At 36.1% G+C, this 15,606-nt stretch overlaps 1 protein-coding gene across 1 annotated transcript; it reads right to left on the reverse strand.

Moving 5' to 3' along the window:
* Positions 1 to 5,879: 5,879 nt before the first annotated feature.
* LOC117906406 (probable cellulose synthase A catalytic subunit 5 [UDP-forming]) lies at positions 5,880 to 11,858 on the reverse strand. The gene is made up of 14 exons (XM_034819414.1): positions 11,341 to 11,858; positions 11,021 to 11,216; positions 10,698 to 10,912; positions 10,513 to 10,615; positions 10,213 to 10,387; positions 9,724 to 9,990; positions 9,272 to 9,617; positions 9,022 to 9,159; positions 8,811 to 8,936; positions 8,495 to 8,707; positions 8,100 to 8,382; positions 7,541 to 7,737; positions 7,087 to 7,437; positions 5,880 to 6,983 (listed from the first exon to the last, which is right to left on the reverse strand). Exons 1-14 carry the CDS (start codon positions 11,419 to 11,421, stop codon positions 6,399 to 6,401), a joined length of 3,276 nt encoding a protein of 1,091 aa, XP_034675305.1. The 5' UTR covers positions 11,422 to 11,858; the 3' UTR covers positions 5,880 to 6,398.
* Between the last annotated feature and the right edge of the window lie 3,748 nt (positions 11,859 to 15,606).

Genomic DNA, 15,606 nt, shown 5'->3' on the forward strand with positions numbered 1-15,606 from the left:
CTACGATTTTGACTATTTTTAAAAAATAAAACCGTAGTTACCAACTACGGTTTTATGACGTGGCAATTTACGTGGCGCAGACACATTAAATTGGACATTATTTTAGATAGGGGGGTACTTTATGGATTTTTTTTTTAAAACTTAGTATTTTGGGTCAAAGCTCAAGATTAGCAGTGTTCAGAATTATACTTTTGGATATCTTTAAGGCATTTAGAACTATGCTTTTGGATACATTTAAGGGCGCCTAGAATTATACTTCTAGACATGCTTAAGAGCATCCAAAATGACACTTCCGAATATACTTTTGAAGCGTTTAGAACTATACTTCTAGACATGTTTAAGAGCGCCCAAAACTATACTTCTGAATTACTTTCAATGTCCGGCCTTATAGGTTCGAACACCATGAAATAGATTTTTTATTTTTATTTTTTCTCTTTCATCTTGAAATCTGAAACATTCATTAAAAAAAAAAAAAAAAGGTTCTTTTCGGCATTCTTGGACTTTTGTTGAAAGGAATGCGTAAAATTTGATCAATTGCAAAGATATTTGGAAACATTTTTTTTTTTATTTCACTTCCACTTTTTTCAAAATTTCTCACTTCTAAATTATTTTTAAAATAGATTCATGTAGTACAAATCTAATATCCACACATGGATTAAAAAAATGCATTAAAAAATTTTAAATTAGCTTTTGAACTTATCTAAAATGGTTTTGTACTAACAAACAAGTTTCGAAGAAAGGATTTTATGTGAAGATTTTGTTGTTTAGAAGAAAAAAAATTGAAATTAGAAGATAGGTGTCAAAGAAAATAATGATAATTGTATTTCAAGTATATTGAAAATAAAGAAACATTTTCTTTTTCCAATGAAGGGTGGGTTGAGAGAGGAACATAAGATAAAGAGAGATAGGTCATATAGGAGGTATTTTATTGGATAAAGTCATTAACAGTAAAACATAATATAACAAAATTAAACTTAAGTTTCTATTTTTCTATCTTTTAAATTCATTAAAAAAAAATTGAGCATTCTAATTTGTATTACTTACATTGTATATGACTTGAGTGTATTAGGAAATGCAATAAAAATCCAAGTCATAAGTTTCTTACAAGTTGATGAGTAGTTTACAACCGATTTAAGAACTTAGGCAATCCATTTGAGACTATAGTGTACTACCTCTTGATTAGAAGAATGATTTGTCTTAATCATTAATATGAGTTTCCTAAAGTGAATGTACTAGTGTGTATGATTACACATTGGATATGACTTATGATGAATCATGACATTGATTATCAAGTAATCATGATTTCACCAAGTTACTATGCTTTATGGGCTCTCAACCTTGAGAGAATATTAAGTCAATACTGAAATTTTTAATAGTTTCGACCTATAAGTAAAAAAACCCTAATGTGATTATATATTCCCTGTGGATTAAGTCACACTTGATTAAGATAGGTAACAGTAGGTATTTTTAAGAAAGATATCATGATATCTAATGAGTTTGAGATAGTACTACATCCACTTAGGTGATCTTTAGGACTTGTGATCATAAAATTTGTAGGTGTTAAGATAGAGCCCTTAAAAGTATGACATGATGTAACAAATTTGGAATTTGTTATTTATTTAATGATATTCTAGTTTCATTTTTATTTATCTTTATTTCATATATTATATTTTATGAGCATTGTCACCTAACATCTTTTGTATTGTATATGATTCGAGTGCATTAGAAGTTGTACGGAAGATCCAAGTCATAGGTTCCTTGCAATTAAATGACTTGTTCACATTTGGTTCATGGGTCTAGGCAACCCGTTAAAAGTTATAGTGCACTATCTCTTAATTGGAAGGATGATTGGTCTTAGCTATCGGAATGAGTTTCCCATGGTAAGTGCATTAGTACGTATGGTTACACATTTGTATTAACTTATAGCGATTGATGACTTAAGGCTATCAAGTAGTCATAATCTCATTAAGCTGCTTCATTTGTTCTCTCTCAACCTTGAGAGAATATTGAATTTGTGCTAAAGTTACTAGTGGTTTTGACTTATGGGTGAGATAATAAGTTTATCATATATTCCATATGGATTAGATCATTGTTGATGAAAATCAATAACAATAGGTATTCTCAATAAAGGTACCATGATATCTCATAGGATTAATACAGAGGTCCCCTTATGTGATCCTAAGGAGATGTGTTCATCGAAATTATAGTTATAGTAGTTCTTCAAGTGGAACTTAATATAAGCTCTTTGAGAGTTAAAAAATGTTAGTTCAACACACAATAGGAAGATCTGTAACTTAAAGATAATAAAAATAGTCATAAAAGACTGATAGTTTTCACTTTGTTAGACTATGAATACTAGTTCATGGGGAGACTAAATGCAATTGATAGCAAATCAAGGACTCAAGTATATAGCGTCTTGTTGTTATTTATATAAGATACTGGAGTTCAGTCGATTCTCTATAATGGGATGTTGAATCAACTTTAGAATTGGATTTTAAGAAAGTCAGTACTCCTATAAGTCCTAGTAGTCCCTGTTATTTATATAAGATAATGGAGTTCAGTTGATTATCTATAATAGGATGTTGAATCAACTTTAGAATTGGATTCTAAGAAAGCCAGTACTCCTATGGGTCCTAGTAGTCCCCGTTCTGAGCTCATATACCTTGTTGACAAGAGTTATAAGCGTCGAATTAGCTATGGTTCACTTTTGTGTATAAGGACGTTTTGGTAATTACGCAAGATTGCACAAAAGTAAGTAAATAAGGTCTTTAAATTAGGTTAATTGATTAATTAGTAGGTTATGTTGAGTTAATTAATAAATTAGGATCTAATTTGAGCTAGATTAAGTGACTCAAACTTATATGGCTCAAATCACTTAAGCCTAACTAGAAACCCTATAAATACCCCTTAAAGGTTAGGGTTTTCATCATTTTTTGTTTTCCATCATCCAAAGAGAAAGAGAGTCATAGTCTTCATCCTTCTTTCCTTCTCATCGAAAGTGTGCCAAGATTAAGGAGAGTCATCGAGTGAAAGATCATGGGTCTATGATACTTCCGACGACATTAATTTAATTCTTCAACACTTTGATTCAAGGTTAGTACTTAACCCTAAAAGATCAATTTTTGAAAATTTTGTTATTGCTTCTTTTGCTTAGATATAAGATGCCAATAATAGAACCGTAGTAATTCATTTAGTAGATTTTGACATATGCTCTTAATGAGTTAAAATATGTTAATTGATCATATAATAAGAGAATTTAAGACTGAAAGATTATGGAAGTAGTCTTAAAAGGTTGATGTAATCTACTTCATTAGATTATGAATATCGGTTCCAAAAGAGTCTACATGAAGTGAATAGTAGGTCAGAAACCAAAAGAATTGACTAAATGGGATTTAATTCATTCTAATTTCAATGTAATGACATAGAATATTGAGTGCAATTAATTCACTTTATTGGAATGGTAAGTCAACTTCAGAATTGAATTATGAAGGAGCTGATATTTTCTTATAGGTCCTAATGGTCTCTACTTGAACTCGCAATCTTTGTTATCATAAAGGTTTCAAGGAAATTAAAGATTTTCCTATATGACCCTATGAGTTTTAGGTTTAGATTATAAACTTCTAGACCATTAGTCTTCCAAATACCTAAGCTCCTTCTTTCTTTCCTTTCAAGGTGTGGCACCACTCTACATAAGTAGAGTGGAGTGATAGGTGAAAAATTATCAAGTTTGGAGATATCTCATGGTTAGGATTTGGGTTTGGGAGAAATCAAACCCCATGTATGATTTTTAATACTCCCTTCGGGGCAAAGTTTTAATTTTTATTGCTTCCATTATACCTAAGATACTATATGCATGTACCCTAAAGGGCAAACGGATATTAGATCACTTAACGATCTTATTGTAGATAAATATAGCTTTGCTTAACCAAGATGCAAGCAAAGGTGAGTTCCCCTCGGAAGTGGGTAGCCTAGCGGGTATGTAAGAAAAGGTTTCAACCTTTCCTGTTCATGGCAATCCCCAGGTGCATGAAAAGAATACTCACTTATAGGTAGATGCATTAATAGGATTAACGTTTTAAAGTAAATGCATAGATAAGGTGAATGCATCGAGTGATTTGGTGTATGCAAATATTGATAGAGATATACTATTAACCATGCATAAGCGTGAATTTAATAGTATGTTATTATGATGTCATTCTATAAACAATTATTTCTTTGTATTTAATTGGAGATTTGCATTAGATAAATTAATCTTTCGGCATAATTTAATAATAATTGTGTTAGTATATTTTATATATAACTAACTGGACCAAGTAGAGAATGGATGTTTTGTACTGACTGTTAAAACATATTCTCTAGGACATTAGAAATAAGATTTAAGTTTTTAATCATGATTTAATTAATATGAGCAAATATAAAATGTCTTGTGTTTTGATTCATTAAAGAGTAAGTTTCATTTATTGGAGCAATAAGACTCGATGAGTTGGACAAAGACGCTTTATGTTTGCGATGTATTAAATAATGATTGAATCCACGTCTCGATATAGAGATTGATGATGCACTTTAAGTAAGCTTATAAGGTTTCATAGTGTAAACCCTACAGGTGGATTTTTATCCGACACATGAATTAAGTTAAGCGACAATCTTGAAGATCTATTGTTACTCAAATAAATTGTCAGTAATTTGTTTGATGTAAATAGCATCTGTAATCTTAACGTGGGAAACATAAATTATTATGAAATGGAATTGTAAGATTAATAAGGAGTTCAATCATGAATTTTTAGTGGTATAATTTGTGATTAATTATAATGAGAATATACTGGTCTTGTATGAATTCTTATTATAATTAGTAGCCTTGTTAATTTTATTCCTGCGGTCCCTGCTGTGCCTTAATTGTTTGGACTATACATGAATTATGTGTTTTAAATAAATGATAGATTAGTTTTTAATTAAACTTTATTTAATTAAAAATAGATAATCTAATTTATTTAAAATGAGCATTTTAAGGGAAGGAGAGTCACGCTTATATCTGTTTCTTGAAGCAAATTATACGCTTAAGAGTTTCTAAGAAAACGGTCTTCTTCCCATCGAAGAGAGATATATTAGAAACAGAAAAGAGAGTGACACAACCCTATCTATTGTTTTTCTGCCCACTCAGAAATCATAGTCCGGAAATTGATAAGGTAAACAGCAGAAGATTGTAAGAGATTGTGGGCGTTTTCAGCAGAGAAAAAGGTCAGTCTTTTACATATGGTTTTGGCTTGCCTCCATACTTGTTTCATCATGATTTGTTTCCGCTGCGTAAATCATGGTTTCTATCAAATATAGCTTCTCATATGTGTTTTTTTTTTTTTTTTCTTAAGATTGAAGAGTTGTGGTTTTTTTTCTCAATACATTATAAGTGACATAAATGTTTAGATTTGATCCGGGCCGCTAATAAAAACAGTATAAGAACTGAGTGTTCTAACGAGTGTGATTTGATCACGTGAACATTTATGCTGAATGAAGCTATACTTTAAGCGGACCGGATTAAAAAACGATGTTGTAAGCTGCTCAAACCGGCCAGAGCCATCATCGGTGCACACCGCCCCAGCGCACAATGGAGCCAGCGGCCGCCAAATCACGTTTCAGGAAAAGTAAGAAAAGGCCCGACCAGGCTCGGAAGTGGGCTGAGAGGAGGGTGGTATAAGATTGAAGCTTGACATTTTGATATGATCGCAAAAAGAAGTAATCCAACCCACGGAATCGACTTTGTGAAGACCCAGGCAACTCAACAAAAGGAAATTTTGACATGTACTCTTTTTATAGATTGCGAGATGTCCTGGCATAGACATTCCCATTCTACTCGGTAGGCTTAATCTGAAAATTCTCCAAGAAAATCACAATCCCAAACACCAAGTGAAAAAGTTTCTTTATCCTGTCCGTTACAAAATGAAATGATGTAGATGTAGGTAGGTGCGTCTGGCAGCAATAGTAACATAAAGTGCAAACAAGAAGTCCCAAACAAATTTCTAATGTCACAGAATTTTGCCTTCGTAGATACATGTAACACGTAGCGGGACAAGGCAAAGCCCACTCTTTATTGTGAACAAAATAGAGAGAGAGACGAGTTGTAACAATAATTCACTGTGATACTGTGGTTCACCCTACCTCCTCTTCCCCGTATATATCAAACCAATAAAAAAATGAGCAGCAGCTTCTAACCATCACCCACTGCCACCGCCACCGCAACCGCCGCCAGCCAGCTCAAATCTTGAACCCCTTAGCATTTCCTCCAACCCCAACACATATTAAAAATCTACAGATGGTGGACCCCATCACACCAAAGATTTCTTTTGTATAATTTAAGATATCTGTCAAAAACCCCACTAACAAATTGCCCAACAGAATATGCACTACTAATTACAGTCCAATCCACATTCCTCCAGAACTGGGCCATCTGACTTGGCCAGAAAAGGATCAATCCGAACCCACAAAAGAGAGAAGATGGAGGCAAGCAAAATTGACCACACGATAATGATCGTGGGGGTTCTGTTCTGCCGACCCAGCAAACCCTTCAGGAAAGGATAGAGATGAACTATCACCCAGAATGCAAAGAAGAGTTTACCAAACAGAGGTCCCCATGACTCATACCCATTATTTATTGCATTTGAGATGCCAGCAACAACTCCAATCAGGTTTATTATCAGCAGTGTGGTGGGTGGGATGAGCAATGTGGTCCACTTGAAAGCATACAGCTCTGAGAACTCCACGTCATCCCCAGCTTTTGATGTCACAGTGAAGTTTGTGTCAACACCAGCTAACACCTTCAAAAGTCCCTGGAACACCGCGAACAGATGTGCTGAAACACCTCCAATAACCCAAAACTGTTCATTTCTCCACCATTCATCAATTCCAACTCCACTCCATCTCATTTCCAGGATACCAGTTGCAAAAATACAAATGAAAAGTGACAGAAACCACAAGCTAGCAACGTTGCTAAGCTCTGGAGTAATACATTACAAACAAAATAAATGATTTTAATCAAATATGCATCTAAAGGATACTTTCAGAAAAATTATAATAAGAAGCAACGCTGTTTCATACCTCTGGAGTAATAAATTTCCCAGTGAGCAAGCAGACAGCAGGTAAGGTACAATATGCTAGCAGGGGAATTGAAGTCCATGGATATACAGTAGCATTTATGTACGACAGACGCTCTAACCATTTCAGACCACCTCCATACCCATACCACAGGGGACAATGCCGGCTCAAGAAAATTTCAATTGAACCAAGAGCCCACCGAAGGACCTGGTGAAGACGATCAGAAAGATTGATGGGTGCAGACCCTTTAAATGCAGGTCTTGAAGGTATACAATATATGGATCGCCATCCATGGCAATGCATTTTAAAGCCCGTCAAGATATCCTCCGTAACCGAGCCATATATCCAGCCAACCTGGATGGGAAGAACAAGTTAGTCCCATCAAATTTGAAGAGAACTTTGCAACAATCATGTTAAGCTAAGGATTTGAACGGAAGGAACCAAACATTATATATACCTCCTTTCCCCACTCTGTTTTATCTTCATAGCCACAGCTAATCACATGAATGGCTTCCTTAAGCAAGGAAGCCGGGCTGGCACTTTTTAGTGTGCCACCATTCTCTAGCAGCGTAGAGGCAACAAATACAGGAGACTGTCCAAACTTCTTTTCCAGCTTCTGCTCAGACATGAGAGCCACATTTTCACTTTCAATACCTGCATGTTACTAAGTTAAATGGCAGAAGAAGAGACTGATGGGCAGTATTCAGTGTGATTGAATTATAAAGAAAACAGTTATCAGAAAGAAGCCTCCAAAAATAGTAAAATTGACAATGACTAGAAAATTTTCCTTTGGTTGCTTAACTAGAATTAGCATTTCCAGCAGAAGAATGAGAATTATTTCCTAAATTTATCAGCAAAGACTAGCCAACTTGGATAAATTTGGTGTGAGCTGGAGATGAGTAATATGTTTAAACTAAACCAACTAGCAAATGTCAGTGCTGCGTATGTTAGTGCTAAAACTACCAGCTGGATGGCTAAATTGTTGAACACCTCCCTTTTAGAAGCAAAATATTTACCTTCAATTCCCTCTTCAATACCCTCTAAAGCACACACAGGAACATGTCCTCCAGCATCTGCCTTCCTAGAATTTCTCTTCTTTAGTTCAGACTTAGGCTTGTTAGTCTTCTTCTTCTTCTTCCTTCCACCACAGCAGCACCATTTTGGCCAGCAGTTGCATGTCCTTGTCGGTGGCTTCTTTGTCTTTGGAGCATCATAACCATATAGCGCTTGCCTTCTGAACACACATCCAGTCCCAACATATATGGGTCCTTGAATGCCATCTAAACCTTTCATGTTAATCTGGAAAGTAGAGTTTGCAAATTAGTCTTGGCATACAAGATAATTGATGTTATGAGAACAGAGAAAAGAACAGCAGAAGAAATGAGGCAATATGAAAGAAGTGCATGCTCACATCAAAGAAAACAGTGTTTCGGTTGGCATATCGATCATTTTTGTCAATACCATCAAACCTCTGGGGGAACTGAACATAGCAGACTCTCTTTCCAAGCAATGGATCCATCATGAAACACATAGACTCCCTAAGAGCCTTACTGTTATTGATGTAGTGATCACAATCCAAGTTCAACAGATATGGTGCATTTGTGAGCACAGCAGAGACTCGGACCTATTTGATGGGCAAGCCAATGAAGATAAAGGTAAAAATTATAAGATTTTTGTAGACTGCATAAGAACATACGGAATTCAGTTGTCGCTTTACTAATATTTACCAAAGCATTCATTGCACCAGCCTTTTTGTGGTGATTAAACCCAGGTCGCTTTTCTCTAGAGACATATACCAATCGTGGCAATTCATTACCATCTGTGTCATGACCCCCGCTTTGACCAAGAAAAACCTATAGAAATCCAAGAACACATGTTAAGGCCCAACTGCAATGGGTCTCAACAAAAACTAAATATACTGAATTTCAAATTGTGTACCTGAATCATTCCAGGATGATCTCGGATGTTATTCCCAGGCCATGGAGTCCCATCCTGCATTGTCCACCCTTCTTCTGGGACCTTTTGTGCCTTGGCAACCAAAGCATTGATCCGAACTTTGAATTCCTCATATTCTCTCTGTAATCTCAATAAATAACAGAGTAAACACAAAATCCTCAAGACAAGCCAATGAAGGATGGAGATGAAGGACAGTAGAATCAACTCAACTCAGTGATTAACAACCCATTACCTTCATTGCTCTTCGTTCCTTCACAAATGAAGGTAGCACCTTGTCTTTGAGGTAATCTATCTTCTGAGCAAAATAAAACTCGGGTGCCCGTGGCTCAATGTTGAACTTCTTGCAGAAAGGGACCCACTTCCTTGCAAACTCTGATGTTTCTGACAAGGCTTCGAATGTCAGCATAGCAGCACCATCATCAGAAACATAACAAGAGACCTTGTCAACAGGGTAATCCACAGCAAGAATGGATAAAACCGTATTCGCAGTCACCAGAGGAGGCTCTTTTAGTGGATCAACTGTACTCACAAATATATCCACCGGAGATAGTTGAGAAGGTTGACCTTCCTTCTCATACCTCAAGGACAAAGAAACAGACAAACAAGAATAAGAAAGGATTCTAAATCAATCCAACAGCCTGACTATGAACTAGCATGAACATGTGAAGTTGGCAGAATACTCACCTCAAGGACAACCTGTCTAGATAAGTTTCCCTGTCAATTGGGAGCCACTTCGGGAACTGATCAAGAATCCATGAAAGAGCAAACCAGACCTCACAGATGACAGAGACTAGCCACAATGCATAAGCATCATTCACAGGATGCATTACTCGATAATGGAAGAAGAAACCAAGGACAACCAATCGTATTATGATGATCATTCGGTATGGGTTGATTTGGCTAGACGAAATAGGCAACTTTCTTGACAATGGCTGTCTTGCTTCATCCATCCTGATTGAAGAGCAGCGATTATAATTTGCATAATGGCAGTAAAATCTAAGATAGCAGATCCAAACAATTGAATTATAGAAAAAAAGAAATATCAAAAGATACAACTTAAAAGAAATCTTTTTGCCCTTGAAGTAGCGTGTGGAAAAGAGAATTGGTCGAGTGGAAGATGTTGTGGGTGATAATCATTCTTAGCAACTTCATTGTGAGAAGAGATTTTCTTACAGTGGCAGCTCTGGCCCATCTCCATCATTGTCCCAATCTTTGCCGCCATTTTCATTCTTCATCATCTGTAATTTTTCTTGTTTCTGTTTCCAATTCTCCATCCTTTCCTTCCAAGCTACACTTCCGTATCCATATGCAGCCAAGTCCCTGGAGGGATCCATGGATCTGGGTTGCACTGCAAAACAAAAGGGAAAAAAAAGAGGGAGAGAGAATGAAATGATCCAGATCTCGGCAAGTAATGGGCAAACAGGTGAAAGGAGGGAAGAGTAGGGAAGTAGAGAACTAATCCAGAAGAATTACCTGGAAGGTTAGGATCTGAGAAAGGAAGGGGGTGGATTCTTTTGCCTCCACCACCCATGAAAGAAGGGACCAAAGCATGTTGCTCAGGAGGAATATCATCAACCTGCAACAAGCAAGATGTCAGAGATAAAATTAACAAGAGGAAAAGAAAAAAAGGAAGAAAATTGAAGAGGAGAAGGATGTACCATTTGACCGTTGGTAAGGAGAGGAACTTGGGGCATGGTATGAAAGACATGAGGAAGGTCAGAATCATAGGCGCGGCCATAGGTCATGTGGCCCTGAAGCATTGCTTCAGCAAGAGCACCCTGCATATCCACTTTACCCCTCCCTTCAAAATTGAACTCGTTGTCCACATCGTCAATGTCGTCTTCTTCTTCATCACCCTCAACTCTAGCACAACCTGGCAGCGCCAGGTACCCACCGACAAAGAGGAAATTGAGAAGTGAGATAGAAAGAAAGAGAGCAGGAAAGAGCGGGGAAGAGGAGAGGGATTATGGATTATGAGTACCCTTGAGACGTTTAAACCTAGTCTTGCACTGGGGGCACACTTGGCTTCCTTCTCTGCGCTCGTACTCGTAGCAAGTTCTGCAAACCGGAAAGGCACATTCATTGCAGGCCACGAACAGCTCCCCATCCACATTTAGCCCAACATCATCTCCACATATCTGGCAGATTTGTCCACTCAGCTGCTGCAACGGCTTTGGCTGCAGCAAATCATAAGTTCATAACCATTACATTGTCTACACTTGGGAGTATTAATGTAATGAAAAATAAAAATAACGCAGGAAGAAAACACTTAAAACAGGAGCAGATTTGGCAGCAACTTACTCCAGATTCACCGTCGCGACGGATGACGACCAACTCATTGCGGTTATGAGAGCCAGCCACTAAACCGGCACTGGCCTCCATTGGCCTTTCACAGATCACTACAACTCAATTCTGCTCCCAGATCTGTCCCCAAAACCAAAGCCGATCTTCAAAAAACACAGCGTCTTCTCCTCCGTCTCCCTCTGCCTGGGGCAGACCAGAAGCTTCTCTTTCTTTCTGATTTACCAATTGAAAGCACCTCCCTTTTCCCTTTTATGCTTCCTTCTCTCTCTTATCATTCCTTGCTTCTCTACTCAATCAACAACCATTAAAAGCCTACCTCTCTTCACTAAAAAAGAAAAAAATAGATATAATATATATATATCAACAAGCAACTTCAAACTTCAACTTCAACTTCAACTTCAACTTCCACTTCAATAATTTCGTTTAATTTTCCCTTTTTTGATTTCCATAAAAACCAATCTAGCTTCAATAATGCCAAATGCTAAAAAGGCAAAAGAAAATATAAAGAAAAGAATAAACTAATAGGGAAAAGGGATGGAGAAGATGAGATCATGAGAGGGGGAGAGACAGTGGAGCAATAGTGAGGTCAGTTTCTCTGCTCATAAACTTTCTTTTTACCATTTTCCCCCATTTTCTTCCGCCGACACCCCCAGCCTACGTTTTCGTTTTTACAAGGGTTAAAACTTAAAACAAGGACAGCCAACGACTACGCTATGGCGAGTTCAAAGTTCAAACATTCATTATTTCTTTTAACATCGAGTCATTTTGACCTCAAGGCTCCAACAGGCCACATAATAATTAAATTAATGATCAACAACTGTCATTACAAAATCATAATAATAAACGAAAGTGATACAGGAGGATTCAATTAATAAATATAATTACAAGTTGAAGATGAGGGGAAACAGCGACCAAACAACAAACAAGAGGTAATTGGAGAATATTTAAGTGCAGAAAAATAAGGGGCGGCACATGTGGAATTAGGCAGTCACGTCGCCAAACGGTCTGCTAGCTGTTCCCCTCCACCACACCCGACCCCACTCCGCACATGACGCTCTTCAACTCTATCATCTCTCTTCTCTCCATCCTTCGCTCCAGCTACATAGGTTTGGTTGGGTTCTCCTTTGACTTCCTCTCTTTCCCCTCTTTCCTTGCAATGCCAATCAGATTCATCCCCATTCATATTAATCATGATTGCCATCTTTTGCCACACTCATATATACCCTCTTATCTGTATCCAGTTCGCCATTAAAATCCTAATTCAATATTCCACCAATTAAGGATTTATTAATCAACCTTCAGCAAATATCATTCTCATACAACCCAACCTTCTTTTCCTTACCCTTACTCAAACTAGTTAGAATTGAATGGTTGCAATGATTTAAACACTTTTATTCCTTGCATGCATCAAGTGATCATGAAATAAATTGAAAATCATTCCCATACCCCATTTTAATCAAATATTTCTAATATTTTCCCACAATCTCTTTCGCTCTATATTTGCTTGGTTATTTTATATTCAACTTTGTCATAAATAAAAGTAATCAGAATTCACCATCTGATTTATCCCAAGTAGTCATTTTTCTAGCTTCCTACATTCTTTTCAGAAATGCAGGAAAAAGTGTTAATAAATTAATGTCTAAAATGATACACCACTACTCGCACAAACTGTCTCATTTCCCTTTGAATTAGTGTAGGCATTTTAGTATAAAAATTCTATTAAAAAAAAAAAAAAAGAAAGAAAGAAAAAGAAAGGGTGGAGAAATGAAGAAGATTGAAAGGGGATGTGCATGAGAGATTAAAATTTTGGGGAGTCCAACTACCATTTGAGATAAATAAAAATAAAAAAAATAAAAAATAAAAAGGAAAGGTGAATGTGAATATAATGGAGGATTTTAGTATTTAAGAAATTGTGAATGCGTATAGGATGTTGATGGCATCACTAGCTATTCAGTCGGTGGAAAGAGGACAAGGGAACGGTTGGTGGCATGTCCTGGACTTTGGCCTTTGGTGGAATCATCTGCCCTCTCTCTAGTATATTCATTTAATCAAATTGGTTCTCCCATTAGGTGGAATGGAGGTGGTCTAGGACTCTAGTGTATTTGTCGAGTAATTGTGGAATAATCATAATATATTTATTAGAACTTGTATGAACTAAATGCATTTCAAATCTTCCCTCCTACTAGTAAACAAAATGGTAAAATAAAAGAAAAGAAAATTTGTGATATCAGCTACTTCTTTCACAGCATATTAAGTTTTCTTCTAAAAACAAAACAGGGACCTAGAAATCGGACGGCTGGAGTGGACAAGTGGTGAAAGCACCCCCTCACCTTCTTCTCATCTTGCCTTAGCATGTTGAAATAGTCAACTCCAGAATAGAAGAGTACAAAAGAGTGTGGGGAAGCGCAGTTAGAAATATGATGAAATCATTTCGTTTTTGGCCAAAATGGGAGTAAAATTGAATGATTCAACTAAACACCCCCCTCCCCCCTCTTTTTTTTTTTATGGGTGAAGCTCCAAAAGGACACTCGTGATTCATTGTATTCCTTTTTTCAAATATAATGCAATTGGCAACTGGAGAGAAAAGGCAAACAGAGGGGGTCCCGCCAGAGAAGAGTGAAGAGTGATACAGCTCACAGCTGGGGCATAGCCGCACAGGACGTCTGATGCGAGATTCCGTTGCATGCTTGACTCACATTGTGGACTATTTTTTGATGCCATTATGCTTTCTGCCGACACTTGCCCATGTCTTTCATGTCTCAAGCTCTCCTAAGTCCTAAGTCCTACCCTTCCCACCCTTTCCTTGCATACGAATGATACGATTCCTTTTCTTTTTTCTAACTCAAATTTATTAATTCATCTAATTTTCTTGATTCAACTTATCACCATCACCCCCTACGATCAGTCATCTATAATAAATTAATAATATCTTATGAAATTTGTATAAATGTGCATATATATATATTTACAGTCTGATCAATTAATGTGTGACAGGTTCTTTAATTATTTAACCATATATATATATATATATGACCTGATTTATATAACAAGGTCGACACTACACTATAATTTAAAATAGGAAAAATACTGTCACCAAGATGCGTCTGCATTTATTGTTAGCACTGTATAAGCATTTTCATCACACTGAATATTACAAAAGCCCATGGCTGCTGTAAAATTTGAATTTGAAGGACATTGTTATTTAAAATTAGCGTAAACTACAATCAAATTTTGTAATGATTGAAATTCATGCAAGAAAACTTACCAAATTGAAAATAAACAACAACAGTGAATGACAAGATTGACATAGGATATGTTAGGTTCCTAAAAAATACTAAGAAATTTTTTTTTCTTAGGTTTGGTTTATTTACAAAAAATGTAAAAAAAAATTAAATATAATTAAAATTATTAAAAATATTTGTATATTTTTAAATTATTTATTATAAAAGTTAAATACATGAAAAAAAACATTAAAAGTAATATATAAAAATAATTTATTGAATTTAAAAAAAAAATATATATATATATATATATATATATATATATTTTTTTTTTTTTTTTTCTTTTACTTTTTTTCTCTCTATTTTATTTCTATCACATTTTCCTTCCAAACATATAGATAAAGAAGAGGGAAAAAAAAAGGATATGATCCTTATGTCTCACAAAATTGCATATAAATAACCAAAACTTGGTATTTTACTTATGGTGTTTGGAGTAACTTTTCGGTATGCGGTAATAACTTCTCGGGTAATAATAGTGCGGGACTACTTTGTTTAAATTCTACATGTAGTAATTTAATGTAAAAATGCCCAAAGTTGGGAATTTTGGTTTTCTACGTTCTCAAAAATCCCCAGTATACAATTTGAATATTCGTTTTTCATTGAAAAATAAATGATGAAGTTTGTGGAGTGGAACCCACCTCGACCCATAATTCTATTAAATGATGAATAATCCCAAAATTAAAATTAAAAATCACTCTACTATTTTGACAAGGAGACAACCATAACAAGTGACTAGATATTTGGGAAACGCACAACAGAAGAGATAAAAAATTTGGGCCTGGGCCATCCATAAGGAGTTCCATATAATGATCGAAGTCTATCTAAAAGCAGGAAAGCGAAAGGTTGGGCCTGGGCCACCCATACGGATGGGCAAACACCAACACACGTTACTGGATTGGGTCTCTTCAGCGGCCATCATGATTCATGCCGGGTCTTGGGGACCCTTAACCCAACTCAACTCAACCTACCAAAATGTGGACTC

Source organism: Vitis riparia, chromosome 18, assembly GCF_004353265.1.
Source record: "Vitis riparia cultivar Riparia Gloire de Montpellier isolate 1030 chromosome 18, EGFV_Vit.rip_1.0, whole genome shotgun sequence".
Taxonomy (NCBI): domain Eukaryota; kingdom Viridiplantae; phylum Streptophyta; class Magnoliopsida; order Vitales; family Vitaceae; genus Vitis; species Vitis riparia.